This window comes from Pleurodeles waltl, chromosome 2_2 (genome assembly GCF_031143425.1).
Source record: "Pleurodeles waltl isolate 20211129_DDA chromosome 2_2, aPleWal1.hap1.20221129, whole genome shotgun sequence".
Taxonomy (NCBI): domain Eukaryota; kingdom Metazoa; phylum Chordata; class Amphibia; order Caudata; family Salamandridae; genus Pleurodeles; species Pleurodeles waltl.
The window spans coordinates 874,313,507-874,329,771 of NC_090439.1; the positions used below are offsets into that span (position 1 = coordinate 874,313,507).

Consider the following 16,265-nt stretch of genomic DNA (forward strand, 5'->3'; position numbering starts at 1 on the left):
TCTAAATCAGGCCCTTTGTCCTTTCCGATTTGGGGTTCTGACAGTGGCAACATGCAGCATCCAAGGTTCCAATGAGTCCCTTGATTCGCGGTTCTTCAGCTCAGAGGTGTGTCTTGTGGCCTCCAAGGCCAGATCAGTTTGGTAATATGCTTGAATTTCTGTCTTCAGGCTTATTTATATGCAGGGATATGTAGTTCAGTTTGGTGACCCTTTCCTCCTTTGCTACAATAGCGACCCTGCCAGGCAGGCCACAAGTTTGCTCTCCTTTGTGATTAACAACACAGGGATTGGGACCTCAACTGGAATCTCAACACTTTCTTAACATGAAATATACCGTACCTGCTCCATTTGCCAATGCCTGCCTGGTCTGCTGTGGAACTACAGCAGTGATTGTCAGCCCATGCTTTTCTCACTAAAGTTAATCAAAAAATCAAGCACCCAGCATATCTGAGAATACAGTGGGAATTACGTAGTTGTATTTGTTTATGTAAGCAAAAATGCGGGTGATTCACACATTTGGTGGCCAACTTTGAATGGAATAGAAAGAAATGCACTGTAATAACGATTTTGTAGACTAAAATTAAGCACTTGGACTATTAAAATCACAGTAGGCTTTGAGACTTTCCATCGTACAGAAAGCTCCAAAAACCACACACTGTTTTTAATCAAACGTAGGTTGACAACAGTGCTTTATGCATCTGTTCTGCCCACATAAGAAGCCAGTTTCAGAGTCTGGATGTGCCCGAGGCTAAGGCCTCTTATAAATATGACATTTTCCTTTTTGCTCAGTGAGTATGGTATCCAGCTGTGGACCTGCACATAGGCTGTGTTTGCTTTACTCCCTGCTCTTGTTTTATACAGTGAATGGCAATACGTTGTCATACAACTTCTGTGATTAATGCTTATTTACTGAGTATTGTATAAATATCTTCGTGTGGAGTCAAACAGTGTGCAAGTTAAACAGTATGTTCTCTGAATATTGGAATGGCACCCCCAGGAGACCTTTGAGCTGGACAGTTCATCCTCTTTTGCATCCAGTGAACATTCCACCCCCTCAGTTGCTCGCATCTAGTAAATATTTCAAGTGTACCATATGTTTAAGTTTGCAGCTTTTCAGGTCGAGCGAAAGCGTACGACCTCTTGTATACTTTTAAGTATGCTTCCTCTGTGGGCTTCCAACTATTTAATTTGTTAGTTTCAATGTAATTTAAAAACCCTTCTTTGCCAGTGGTCAGTCATGCCTCTTTGTCCCGCCTTCTTCTGTGTGGGAGGGGGGACCAACTACTGTATAATTATACTTTGTCATGTTTATCTGGTCTGTAGGGGTCTTTTCTTTTTAACTTTGTGTCCTGCACCTGTCCAGGGAAGCTTCCCTTTTCATTTGCAGAGCATTCTTCCTCTGAGCTGTAAACAAGGCTATAAATTATATTGTTATCTTGGTCACATTTGGTCTTTGTGGGCACTCTGCACGCTCTCTCAGCAGCCTGGTTCCCGCCCTTCCTTGGCTTGGATTTTCTTTACCAAGTGTGCCTGATTGTGTGCTGAGAGCAAGGGTGGAGGATCGCCTAGGCACCCAGCTCTACCAGGGCTCTGCAATCCTTAGAGACAGTGCCCACTTCTTCTCCATACTGGGATCCCACTTGCAGCTCCATCAGTGCACTTCAGTTCACACACCCCAAGCTGTCAGCCGTGCCAGTGCATGGAACCCCACACACACTGTCTGCCAGAGCACCTCTGTTCTCGCAGTCAGTACACTCGGCTGCTTCAGTGCTGGGACCTCAGGCGCAGCTCCATCAGTGCACCTCAGTTCACACACTGCAAGCCCTCAGCTGTAGCAGTGCCAGCAACCCCACACACACTGTCTGCCAGAGCACCTCAGTTCTCGCAGTCCATACACTGTGCTGCTTCAGTACTGGGACCTTGGGCGCAGCTCCATTGGTGCACCACAGTTCACACACTCCAAGCCCTCAGCCGTGCCAGGAACTCCACACATGCTGTCTGCCAGAGCACCTCATTTCTCGCAGTCAGTACACTCTGCTGCTCTAGTACTGGGATCTCGGGCACAGCTCTATCAGTGCACCGCAGTTCACACACTCCAAGCCCCTCAGCTGTGCCAGTGCCACAACCCCACACACGAAGTCTGCCACCGCACCTCAGGTCTTATTGTCAGTACACACTGCTGTTCCAGTACTGGGACCTCGGGTGCAGCTCCATCAGTGCACCTCCATTCACACACTCCAAGCCCTCAGCTGTGCCAGTGCCAGAACCACACATACGCTGTCTTACAGTCAGTACTAGGAACTCGGGTGCAGCTCCATCAGTGCATCCCAGTTCTACCCCGGCAAAGTCACTTTCTTTCCCATACTGGGACCACGCTCCCATACAGTTCCATCACAGCAGCTCATTTCTAATATTCAGTCCCACTGGCAAGCTAATACTGGACTCAAAAGAGCAAAACACAGCTCAGCCAGTGCACCTCAAGTCTTAATATCCAACACCACTGTTGATGGGAACCACCATAGCTCCCCCAGAATCCATCAGTTCTAACATTCAGTGAACATTTCTTCTCTGTACTAAGGCTCACACGCCCTCCAGGACTTCTGGCTTCTGTGGTTCAGAGGCAATGCCACTCCAATACTGGGCCCCACTTGCAGCTTCACCAGGGCACCTCCAGGTCAAAACTGGCACGCCGATACTAGGTTCCACACATAGTTCTATTAACATTCCTCACTTCTGACCTTGTGTGCCTGGTACTATTCCAGTACTGCAGCCCGCACACAACTCTGTCAGTGCACCTCAACCCTAACCTGCAGCGCCCCATTATTCCAATACCAGTAATTACACAGCACTCCGTTTCTCATTCCTCACCCACTGCCTTTCTGTTATTCCATCACTGTGTTGGGACTTAGCTCTGTCTATACTCTCAATCCTGATCTGAAGCATCCCAATATTGTTGTATTGGGGTTCATGTACAACTCTGCTAATACACCTCCTGCTGTTCTGCAGTGCCCCCTGCTGTTCCGCACTCTGACTTCTGTTTGAGGACGTGGGGGAACCAATTAAATCTATTCTTAGCTGCCATCTTTATTTGGCAGAGTCTGTTTCACCTATCTCACTACTGTGAGAAAGTAGCCTCTTTCTAGCCTTGTTACCCCCACTATTGGCCTGTTTGTGAGTGTATGTCAGGGTGTTTTCACTGTCTCACTGGGATCCTGCTAGCCAGGGCCCAGTGCTCATAGTGAAAACCCTATGTTTTCAGTATGTTTGTTATGTGTCACTGGGACCCTGCTAGTCAGGACCCCCAGTGCTCATAAGTTTGTGACCTATAGGTATGTGTTCCTTGTGTGATGCCTAACTGTCTCACTGAGGCTCTGCTAACCAGAACCTCAGTGGTTATGCTCTCTCTTTCAAATTGTCACTAACAGGCTAGTGACCAATTTTACCAATTTATATTGGCTTACTGGAACACCCTTATAATTCCCTAGTATATGGTACTGAGGTACCCAGGGTATTGGGGTTCCAGGAGATCCCTATGGGCTGCAGCATTTCTTTTGCCACCCATAGGGAGCTCTGACAATTCTTACACAGGCCTGCCACTGCAGCCTGAGTGGAATAACGTCCACGTTATTTCACAGCCATTTCACACTGCACTTAAGTAACTTATAAGTCACCTATATGTCTAACCTTTACCTGGTAAAGGTTAGGTGCAAAGTTACTTAGTGTGAGGGCACCCTGACACTAGCCAAGGTGCCCCCACATTGTTCAGGGCCAATTCCCCGGACTTTGTGAGTGCGGGGACACCATTACACGCGTGCACTACATATAGGTCACTACCTATATGTAGCTTCACAATGGTAACTCCGAATATGGCCATGTAACATGTCTGTGATCATGGAATTGCCCCCTCTATACCATCCTGGCATAGTTGGCACAATCCCATGATCCCAGTGGTCTGTAGCACAGACCCTGGTACTGCCAAACTGCCTTTCCTGGGGTTTCACTGCAGCTGCTGCTGCTGCCAACCCCTCAGACAGGTTTCTGCCCCCCTGGGGTCCAGCCAGGCCTGGCCCAGGATGGCAGAACAAAGGACTTCCTCTGAGAGAGGGTGTTACACCCTCTCCCTTTGGAAAATGGTGTGAAGGCAGGGGAGGAGTAGCCTCCCCCAGCCTCTGGAAATGCTTTCATGGGCACACATGGTGCCCATTTCTGCATAAGCCAGTCTACACCGGTTCAGGGACCCCTTAGCCCTGCTCTGGTGCGAAACTGGACAAAGGAAAGGGGAGTGACCACTCCCCTGACCTGTACCTCCCCTGGGAGGTGCCCAGAGCTCCTCCAGTGTGCTCCAGACCTCTGCCATCTTGGAAACAGAGGTGCTGCTGGCACACTGGACTGCTCTGAGTGGCCAGTGCCATCAGGTGACGTCAGAGACTCCTTCTGATAGGCTCCTTCAGGTGTTGCTAGCCTATCCTCTCTCCTAGGTAGCCAAACCCTCTTTTCTGGCTATTTAGGGTCTCTGTCTCTTGGGATTCCTTAGATAACGAATGCAAGAGCTCATCCGTGTTCCTCTGCATCTCTCTCTTCACCTTCTGCCAAGGAATTGACTGCTGACCGTGCTGGAAACCTGCAAAACTGCCACATAGTAGCAAAGACGACTACTGCAACTCTGTAACGCTGATCCTGCCGCCTTCTCGACTGTTTTCCTGGTGGTGCATGCTGTGGGGGTAGTCTGCCTCCTCTGTGCACTAGAAGCTCCGAAGAAATCTCCCGTGGGTCGACGGAATCGTCCCCCTGCAACCGCAGGCACCAAAGAACTGCATCACCGGTACCTTGGGTCTCCTCTCAGCACGACGAGCGAGGTCCCTTGAATCCAGCAACTCTGTCCAAGTGACTCCCACAGTCCAGTGACTCTTCAGTTCAAGTTTGGTGGAGGTAAGTCCTTGCCTCCCCACGCCAGACTGCATTGCTGGGAACCGCGACTTTTGCAGCTACTCCGGCCTCCGTGCACTTCCGGCGGAAATCCTTTGTGCACAGTCCAGCCTGGGTCCACGGCACTCTAACCTGCATTGCACGACCTCCGGCGACGTGGGACTCCTTTGTGCGACTTCGGGTGAGCACCGTTTCACGCATCCTCGTAGTGCCTGTTTGTGGCACTTCTGCGGGTGCTGCCTGCTGCTGAGAGGGCTCCTTGTCTTGCTCAACGCCCCCTCTGTCCCCTGACGCAATTGGCGACATCCTGGTCCCTCCTGGGCCACAGCAGCATCCAAAAACACTAACCGCACGATTTGCAGCTAGCAAGGCTTGTTGGCGGTCTTTCGGCAGGAAAACACTTCTGCACAACTCTCCACGGCGTGAGGGATCCGTTCTCCAAAGGGGAAGTCTCTAGCCCTTGTCGTTCTTGCAGAAACCTACGCTTCTACTGTCCAGTAGCAGCATCTTTGCACCCACAGCTGGCATTTCCTGGGCATCTGCCCATCTCCGACTTGCTTGTGACTTTTGGACTTGGTCCCCTTATTCCACAGGTACCCTCGACTGGAAATCCATCGTTGTTGCATTGTTGGTTTGTGTCTTTCCTGCAGAATTCCCCTATCACGACTTCTATGTCCTTTGGGGAACTTTAGTGCACTTTGCACTCACTTTTCAGGGTCTTGGGGTGGGCTATTTTTCTAACCCTTACTATTTTCTAATAGTCCCAGTGACCCTCTACCAGGTCACATAGGTTTGGGGTCCATTCGTGGTTCGCATTCCACTTTTGGAGTATATGGTTTGTGTTGCCCCTATCCCTATGTGTCTCCATTGCATCCTATTGTAACTATACATTGTTTGCACTGTTTTCTAATACTATTACTGCATATTTTGGTATTGTGTACATATATCTTGTGTATATTTGCTATCCTCATACTGAGGGTACTCACTGAGATACTTTTGGCATATTGTCATAAAAATAAAGTACCTTTATTTTTAGTATATCTGTGTATTGTGTTTTCTTATGATATTGTGCATATGACACTAAGTGGTACTGTAGGAGCTTCACTCGTCTCCTAGTTCAGCCTAAGCTGCTCTGCTAAGCTACCATTATCTATCAGCCTATGCTGCTAGACACCCTATACACTAATAAGGGATAACTGGGCCTGGTGCAAGGTGCAAGTACCCCTAGGTACTCACTACAAGCCAGTCCAGCCTCCTACAACTACATTCTTTCCTTTACTCTGTTTACTCTTAATGTTTTCTTTCTCCCCCCCTTCTTCTCTTCCCAGCTCTTAAAATCCACACATTAACAGTTTTGCTCTTTCTTTCAACTGTTTATTTCTACTCCTCTCCCTTTTTTTAATTTCCCTCTTCCACTTGCTACCTCCTCTTTCAAACTTGCAAAAACTTGATTATTTCTTTCCTTGTTACATTCCTCTCTTCAGTCTTCATCAGACGTTCATTCTTTCACTATTTTGTTCTCTTCCCTTCATTCTTTCTTTGCCTTTTTTATTTGCTCTTTCCTTTGACTCGTATGTGTCCTTTCACTTTTTTTTATATTGTATTTATCTTTCTTGAAAAGCGTTCCAGTCGAGTTACTTCTCGGGACCCGAAGTGTCAAAGTGGGTTTCCCATTCTGTGTCTGTGGGAAATGTCAGTACATACATGCCCTGGTTCTTCCGCTGCTTGTTTCTCCCACCAACTCTTGTTTCTCTTTCTTTTCACACTTCTTTCATTATTTTTTACCTCTTTATCTTTCATCCGCTAGCTTCCTTCCCTTTTTTCTATTGCCTTACGTTTTCCCTATTTCTTCCCTTAGTTGTGCTTTCATTTTCTCGTTCTTTCATTCCCTTCTTTCTTTTAATTCTTTGCGACCCTTTCTCTTTCTTTCTTTTGTGTGTTGTATTCCTTTCGCTTCTCTTTTTTTTTCTGCGCCATCCGCTTTCTCACCTGAGGCCTGGTTATCAGTGAAGCAGCAGGTGCAGTGGCACTTATGCCCAAAGACCTATGCACCTCACACAGCTCTAATTACTGCTGTATTTTCCTACTGAAATTGTAGTGAACCATTTTCCTTTCTTAATCTAGGGCCCATGAAAGTGTTATAGTGCCACCTGTCTTCTTCATCTTTACTCAAGACTCCCTCTTTCCTTTCACCCTCCAATCTGTCTCAAATTATATTTTTGTTGTGGTGTTTTGAGCAATACACTCTGCCAAAAGTGTATTTCTGAGAAAGGTTTATATGATAACTGTGTATGTTTTATGATAGAGGAAGAAGGTAAATGGAAGTGCTTTAGTTAAATGCTGGACCACTGGAAATATATGCCAAAACAAGAGGAAATTATGAGGCAGGGTTCACTAGTTTATGTGATAGGAAAAGTCCAGTCATGAATTTACAATGCCAATAGCTCTAACTCAAAAACAATTGAGACCTATTGCATTGCAAATGCTTGTTTTCTTTTGGTTATTTGGTAACTGCAGCATGCATAACATACATGTAAGTGGAAGAATGCTGAAGCTACGCATCACCAGTAATCTGCTCAAGTGATCAGCCAAGCAGGTTACTGCTTTGAACTCTGATAACTCTTGTGGATAAGCTGCTTCATTGCCCTTTGGCCACAAAACCATATATAATTTGATAATTTTAAAGGTCCTTTCATGCATAATAGTTGGAGGCTACCATACTGTGTAAACCTCCTATTAGTTTTCCAATTCATGGATGATATGCACTTTTATTAATTACTAAGTTGCTCAATATTATCCATCCTTTAAGTCAAATAGTTTGTGTCCTACACAGCACTAAGGCCAGAAATGCTGTAACTAAGAACCTTCGCAGTACATAGAAGTCAATTGTTCACTTAAATAAAACAAAAAAATTAGAGCAGTATTATAGAGGTAGGAAGGTACTATTTCAAATCAGTCAGCCTCAGTTTCATACACAAGAACAAACATGTCTAACATTACATTGAAATGTGTGTACGTATTTACAGTGAGCAGATGCAGTTTTCTGTGATGGTCAAACTTTACCTTCCAGTGGGCGAAGATGCCTTTTCAGGGTTGCTTCAAAGTACCAAAGTGAAGTGATAGCTCTGATTCAGGGGTAGTGGGTTCTTATATGGGGTCGAAGGAGGAAGAATCAGCAGAATCTAGATGAGACACAATGAGGTTTAGGTGTAGTTAGGTGGTTTCTGTTAGCCAGTCTAAGGATGAGGGTGAGAGTGTAGCATGTCAAGCAGTTGGTGAGGTAATCTGAGAGAAATCATGTGTTGCTTGGAATACCAGTGTTTGTAGAGTACCCTGTTTTTGGGAGACAGCCGTCCCACTTGTTGATTATAGACCAAGGTGGGTGAATGTCTGGGGAGACCTTATAAAGTTCTTGTGGCACAGTTCAGAGCCTTGTCCAGTGGAAACAACGAAGACTAAAGAAGACCCACTCGTAGACTATTGTTAACTGCCAGGTAGTTTATCAGTACTTTGGCTGTGAAATGGAGTGAAGGGTCAGATTTTACATATATTTAAGATGTGGTAGCGAGCTGCAGTACCTATTGTACTGATAAAAGATTCTATGTGAATGGGCAAGTCAAACAGCATGCCAATATTTCTGGCAGAGGGGTTAAAGGTTATTAGGTCAAGTGAGAAATGACTTGAAGTAGGTGGAGCCGTGTGTGTGTGTGTGTGTGTGTGTGTGTGCGAGAAGCTAGCAATTACAGGACCTCCGTTTTTGAGGAGTTCCATATGAGGGACTGAAGCAACACTTAATGACAAATAGCTATAAGATAGTTGAGTATGTGGGAGAATAGGAAATCAGAAAAATGTTTGTTGTCTGCATAAAAATGATACGAGAATACAAATGAGGAGGTAGTATCATCAATGGAAACGTTATGGAGGAGAAAAAGTGAGGTCCCAACGCTCACCCTTGTGGGATGCTGCAAGTAAGAAAGTGGGTGTGGACAATTTGGTGGCATTGCAAGCTGCTGTGAAAGAGCAGTTAGACAGGGAGGAAGAGAGTCTAGCCATTTATTTCCTACTTCCAGTGCATGAACTAATCACGCTAAAGGAATATATTTTCTTACAGTATAGTAAATACATTCACTTTAAAGTACAAGAAACAATATGATCACTTCTATGTGTTTGAATAAAGATGCCTCCTTTGAGAGAATATAAAACAACAACATCAGTTATATAAATCACACTTTATATTTCCCCAAACCCATGTGGGAAATTAGGATTCTGCCAAAGCCACCCTCAAGCCTAATATAAATTATGAAAAAAGTTTATAATGTGTAGCAGTACATAGTTGTCCCTTCTGTTAAGTTTTCCACTTCTTTACAATGAATTAGTCCTAACTATTGCTGCCTTTATTCCTTTGTAGGTCCGACTGCTATATGAACTTATGGGCACCATGAACAGAGCCTGGAATACAATTCAAAGAAAAGGAGTTCTCCATCCAAGCTCCACCTGCTCAGAATCTGTACCAGGGCCAGCCCCTGTCTCTCCAGTCAGAAGTAGTGTTGGGACTGTTCCTCTAGAAACCAGCACCTGCAGCCCATCTGCTGACATAGGAACTACTACTGAGGTAGGTTTTCAACACTTTATGCATATTGTTTAAACATCCAGATTGGTTGTATAACTATACTTGCATTTTTGTAAGCAGAGAAAACATTTTGAAATAGAAAGATTGCCTAGATTTACATGGTTAGTGAACAAACAAGGAGGCTGACTTGGAGAACCAGTTCTATCCAGAGTTTTGGAAACATGAACAGACTTTTTCTTTCTTATTATGCGCATTGTCTTGGTTATTTTTTCATATATGTGGTTTTCAGCACATGTACTAAAAATCCAGTCATCTTAAGGTATACATGTCTCTGGTTTTTATGAAGGGGACAAGCTTACTCCTTGAATTTAGGGCCATCAGCCCTTGGGGAGGGAAGAGTTTACTGTTCTAATGCAGATGGCATTTGGAACATTTGTTAAGGTGGTTCTCAAAGAGATAAGCCCTAGAGGAGAGTCCATTCTACAGCTTGAAGGTTTGTACTGATTCTTGTGTGTAAAGCTCACATGCCTGTTTCATGGTGTGGTCAATGCTGCATTTGGGTGACAGTTGACATAAACCTGCGGTTCAAAGTAGTCCACGTCTTCATTGATTCCATGCTACATTAAAGCAGATAGTATCCTCATTGATTCCATTATTTTTTTTAAACAATTATTTTTTATAGAATAACACTACAAACCACAGCAGGATACTTGGTAACCTTGCCATGTGAATCCTTTCAACGCTTCAGACCTACCCTTGCAGACACCAGATACGTCACCTTCCAGTACAGAAGGACAAGCATATCTTAATTCAGTCACCCTGGGCCGTCATGAAGCCCCCTATAGCCCCACCACATTTGGCAGATTTTTTCCCATTTCCAGGGGCATCCCCTACCCTCGCAGACCTGTTGTTCTGATTCCACATACCAGTCCATATCTCTTTGCTATTGGACATGGTCAGCGGTTCGGCCGCCCCCACAAGCGCACAGTATTATGTTTTGCCATTGTGACTCCTATAATCCCAGTGTGGACAGGAGTCTGGGTTACTTGCCTAGATTTCCATGTCACCAGACATTCAATATAACCATTTTGACTGTTGCCTCGAGGCCTGAAGCAAGCCCCATGCCTAAAACCAATTATTCCATTACTATTTGCTGTTCTAAAGCAATCCACATCCTCATTGATCCATTACTGCAACTGCCCTAAAGCATCTCCTTACCTCCTCATCTATCTTTCTTGCCCCAGTCTTTATTATATGTCCCAGCTTGTCCATAGTATAGTCTTCACTTCTACATCAAATTCAAGTTTAAAGAATTAACACCACCAATACAACCGCACTTCCTTTCCCTAGGGAGTAAAGGTGGGATCAACCCTGTCTCACTCCTGTTTTTCTACTGTATGATTTACGATCATTCTTCACCAATAAGGTGAATAGGTTTTTATTAATCTTTTTTGTAGGGATCTGAACCAGATAGGTCTGCAATAACAGTTTGTACATAGTTTCACTGATACTTGCCTGGTATTGTGTTAGGTAGGCTTGCTGTAGCTGCCTTCATCTGACACCAATAGAACAAACCACCATGTCGCCCCATTTAGCGTTTGGTGATCATATATTGCAGCTGGGTAAATTGGCATTCATTAGTTAAGTCTGTCCTCTGTTTGGGCCTAAGGCCAAATTTATACTAAGTAAAAAATGTATACATTTTCTGTAATTTTAAATCCTTACTGCATTTGTTCAACCGGGATTTTACCAGTTGTATTGAGACTATATGCCTGATCCTGATAACTGCCATACCCAGCCTCTTCCCTTTAAGTGAAAATGATGATGGTCCTGCCAGTTCCTGCGAGATTTTGTTTCTTAGAAACAGGGAGGTGGAGGAAGCATTTCCTATTCTGCAAAGTGTGCACAGTTGTAATGGAGTTGCAAAAGCAATCATCAGAAGGGAAGCATGTGTAGTCTGCCTCTTCAGCAGAGGACACTCAACACCACTCCAACCAGACACAGCGAGTTTTACCCTCTGTTGCAATACTTAAACAGATGATTAATGAAGCAATGAAAAAAAGCGTTTAAGGCCATTTATGGTCCTGCTGCTACCAAACAGAGGTCTGTTATTAATCTTGTTATGTCCAGGATGTGGAAGTCTCAATAGCAATACACGCAGGGAGCTGAGTTATCAGAACTAATTCAGCTGGATAGGATATCCTGAGACTGCAACTCAAAAGGAGGTGGTGGATGATTTTATTTTCCAGGTTCAGACGGAAGGAGCCTTTATTCTTCATTTCAGACAGAAGGAGCCAGAGTGACTTCCTGTGCACAAAGCAATACGAAAATTGCTGGCAAGAGAATAGGCAGATACAGATACATCTAGTATTCACTGATGGCTGTCATTTCATCTCAATGACTATAATTTTAGAAGATGCCATGCTTTCTGACCCTGTTGGTTAAAAGATTGACAGTACTATGAAGAGGGCTTTTACAGCATTGAATTGTACTTTAAAGGCTGGTACCTATGCAGCATTTACAGTCCAGTTATTGCTAAGGACTTTCAGTTCCTAGCAGAAGAACTACAACAAAGAAAATATTTTATACCTTGTCTTTTTATGATGGAACAGCTAGTCAGGTCCTTAACGTAACAATTTTTGATGGACTGTGTTTGGCAGCTTGGGATTAAAGGCCATCTAAAGCAGCAGAACGACACTTGTAGATGAGAGATTGGAAAGAGGACATTTCTCAAAAATTTCCTTTAAGGCATCTGTCCTTCAGTGGCTCCAGATTACTTTGTCTATTATTGATGGAATCAGCCAAAAAGTCTGTGGAGGATTGCATTTTACTAGTTTCCATTTAACCACCATTCAGAGGGAAATTATTAGGTTATTGCGGGTCCTTTATCCCTCCATCAGCTGCGCAAAAAGGAGTCAACCAGCCATTGAGCAAGGGGCCATGGATGGAGAATTCCTACCGCTGAAAAATTGCAGCAAAAGATTTTATCACTTCAGTGGCACCCACAGGTCAGAAATCCTGACTGTTCCAGAAAAGTGGGAGGAAGACTTATGAAATCTTTCCCTGTTTGGCAAGCAACGAAAACAGACACCTGGGTACTTCAGGTAATCAGGGATAGTCATCTCATAAAGTACCGGGATATTCCAGAGGATTTTTTAAATTTCCTTTCCAGGTCCTCCCAGTCCTCTATGGAAAAGGGGGTCTGCTAAGAGGAATTCAGGAACTGAGGAACTGCTATCAAAGGAGCAACCATGCCACTTCCAAAGGGGGAGATTAGTCGGAGGTGTTATTCAGTGATGTTTCAAGTATATTATCTTTCTAGAGATTTTTTACATGTTTTCAGTGTGCTGGAAGTAAATATAATCATCCCGTACTAGAGATTCAGATGGTGACTTTACAAAACATTCTTCACCTAGTAGCTATAGAACTGTTGGGGGCCTATTTCCATGTGCCAATTCATCAGAACTCAAACAAATCTTGTCTTCTAGGTTATGGAAAATCACTATCAGTTGCAGGCAATTCTTTCAGCATCTGCACAAGGGTGCTCACTAAGATTTTAACTCGTCTGGTAGATGTTTTCATTCCAGGGGTTGAGTGTCTTCCCAAATCTAGCCGATTATCAAAATTGTGCTTCTCTTTCTTGGGGCATGAAAGCATTGCAGCATATGTGCCAAATGATGGAGCAAAATGGTTTCCCATTGAATAAGAAGAAGCCACAGTTGGTCCTGGTAAAAAACCTGCAATTCATAGGAGCCCAATTCATGACAGACCTGGGGACTATTTTTGTACGTCTACGGTGACAAGAGAAAGTCATTTGTCATCTAACTGTTTCTCCAGTGGCAAAAAGCTCCTGTGAGGCAGTGGTTGAGAGTCCAAGGGAACATGGCTTCCTCTGTCCCTCGGCTCGTCTGCTAGTTGCCGTCTGTTGAATCCTCTTCTGTCACACTGGGGTCCCGTATCCTAAGACAACGACTATATGGTACAAGTAACTAAAGTTATCTCTCCCACATTCTAGTAGTGACAGTTTCCAGGAAATTTGTCCAAGAGAATTCCTCGGGCCACGTCTGATCCCTTCGTATTAATAACAGATGTCAGCAGCATGGTTTGGGGAACCACTCTGCAAGCACAATAAATCCAGGAATGCTAGTTAGAACAGACGTAACACGCATCTACAATTGGAAAGAACTGGCAGCGGCCCACTGCCTGCTGTCCCAAATGAGTCTACATGCTGATTGATTACATCTGTGCCTGCTGTCCCGATGCAGTGGACATCCTCCTTGTTCTATGACTGCCTGCTGTCCTAATGCCGATCACACCCTCAATGATTCTAATACTGCCGGCTTTCTTAAGCAGTCCTCATCCTCGACGAGTGTATGCCTCCCTGCTGTCCTAAAGCAATCCACATCCTTAATGATTCCATGGCTGCTTGCATCCTCATCGATTCTATATGTCCGCTGTGTACAGCAGTCCTGCATCCTCCTTGATTCTGTGTCTGACTGGTGCCCTTCAGCAGAGCACATCTTCATTTATTCCATTATTACCTGCTGTCCCGACGCAGTTGACATCTCCATTGTTTCATAGCGGCCTGTTCTGAGTTCCAGTAAGACCGAAGCAAAGAGTGAGGGCAGGGCCTTTTCAAACATCTACTGCATTTGACTTTACCAGACCTGCGCCTCCTTTGGAAGCTGCAGCCTGGCCGAGTCCTCTCAGTGCCATGTGCAATATCAAACGTGTTTCATTTATGCTGGTAGTAACAATAACCCGTTGTTCTGTTTTATTATATTAGATGTTGCTTTTCCTTTTCCAAGGCTCTTGTTGCTATTGAACTGTGTTTTTCTTTGGTGTCTGTAGACTCACCCAGAATAGCAGCAGGACCCATTTTTGGTTTGGCTTCGCTGGTTGATAGGCACTGATCTTACTGCCTCTTTGAAGGTGGTCAGGAAGTAGGGTGCGGAGTTGGTAGCATTTTGTGATCGCCTGTTTGACGTGTGTACTGCTTATTCTTTCTCTTCAGTTTCTTTGTTTCCATGAATATTCGCCCAGTCCCACTCAGGGGCTTCTGTCTGATAGCCAAGAACGGGCATCTGCATCTTAAGCTGATCCCTAAATATCACAGATCTGCCACCAAGGTCTGGTATATGAGACATGCGGTCATCATTTTGACTTACTTAGTTGTGGTTTTAATTTTGGGATGACATTCAACATGTTTTTCCAATGTTGTATTTTCCCAGTAAATTTAAGTATGCAGCTTCTCTTCTAACGTTGCACAGCTTTTTAACTAGCTTCCATGCGTACAACTAATGTGTGCTGCATCATGATCAACCTTATGATGCTTTGCATGTCCTGAAGGAAAGAAGAGTTTACCACGCGGCTTACTGAGGCTCTCAATTAGAGTGATGCCAGTGTGTTGGGCCACATGCAGATAGACTTGTTTACAGTCTGGTGCAATAAGCACTTTTGTATTTGTGAAGCGCTACACATCGATTTTCAGTTTTCTGAGAGTGTTTTGCAAGACAAGGGTTTCGCTGGATTACTGTGAGACACCCAAGAACTCGAGGTGCTGTTATTGTCTGTGATCCCGAAGTGTGACATGAAGGGTCTTGTACTTTGTGTACTGACCCGCAGAATTCAACACTTAGTCGGAGTAGCAGGTGGGGTGAGGGTGTACTCCAGAGCATAGTTGTCTTAGAGGAGCTAAAGCATTTATAGAAGTACAATGGTGTAACTCAAACATCAGTGTGGGAGGCAGAAACCAAGAACAATTTGTTAGTATCAGAAGGTTTCAATATATTTAGAAGGGAGGCGGTAATTAAGTAAGTGTCAATGTGGCAGCCCTAGGGGTCTGCAATCCCATGATGAACTAACATTGCAACATCATTTTTCCAAGTAAGACCCTCATATTTATAAATTACATATTAAATATATTGGCTAGAATAGTCCAGGTAAAAAGAACTCTGTATGCTATGCCCCAGGGTTGTGGTTGGTAAGGTCTACAAATCTGCCATTATATCCTTCTTACAGTTTCCTACGTACAGAACTCCAACTGCTATCCTCATCTCTCTGAGAGGCCATTAGAAACAGATGTATATTAACCCTTATAAAGTTAATGAACTGTACAACAGATAATGGGGGTTATTCTAACTTTGGAGGAGGTGTTAATCCGTCCCAAAAGTGACGGAAAAGTGACAGATTTACCACCAGCCGTATTACGAGTCCATTATATCCTATGGAACTCGTAATACGGCTGGTGGTATATCCGTCACTTTACCGTCACTTTTGGGACGGATTAACACTCCTCCAAAGTTAGAATAACCCCCAATATGTGTGGTTTTTAGGCACCTCCACAAACAACCTCTATCCACAAAACTATGATTTTTGTGTAAAAAAAAAAAAAAAGAAATCCTAGTACAGATGCTCATGTAAAAGCACTCCAGTACCTTTGGGTCGAGTTCACACTATTTAAACTACTACATACAAAAAAATTAACTTCTGATCTTATTGTAATTTCCAGCTCATGCATTGCTTTGTGGTCGGAGGTTTAAAGACTCTAGTCTTGTTGTCCTTTTATGAGTTGATCAACAACAGTCGTGGCTCGCAGGGATTACTGGTGGTGGGGCGGCAGAGGGGTTGACGGGGGGAGGGAATTAATAACATTAAAACATTTTTAGAAACGTACCTCCACGCCGCCGATCCTGCATCGTGTCCAGGCTAGGCGAGCACAGGCTTTCAGCCTGCCCTGCAGCCAATCCTGACGCTGCTCAGAGCAGCG

At 44.3% G+C, this 16,265-nt stretch overlaps 1 protein-coding gene across 3 annotated transcripts in view; it reads left to right on the forward strand.

Moving 5' to 3' along the window:
* VPS13B (vacuolar protein sorting 13 homolog B) overlaps window positions 1–16,265 on the forward strand; it is a 2,423,697-nt gene that overhangs the window by 1,178,519 nt on the left and 1,228,913 nt on the right. For all 3 annotated transcript variants that reach the window (XM_069220546.1, XM_069220545.1, XM_069220547.1), the window contains exon 25: window positions 9,335–9,538. In XM_069220546.1, coding sequence (XP_069076647.1) covers window positions 9,335–9,538 — 204 coding nt within the window. The remainder of the gene's footprint in view (window positions 1–9,334; window positions 9,539–16,265) is intronic.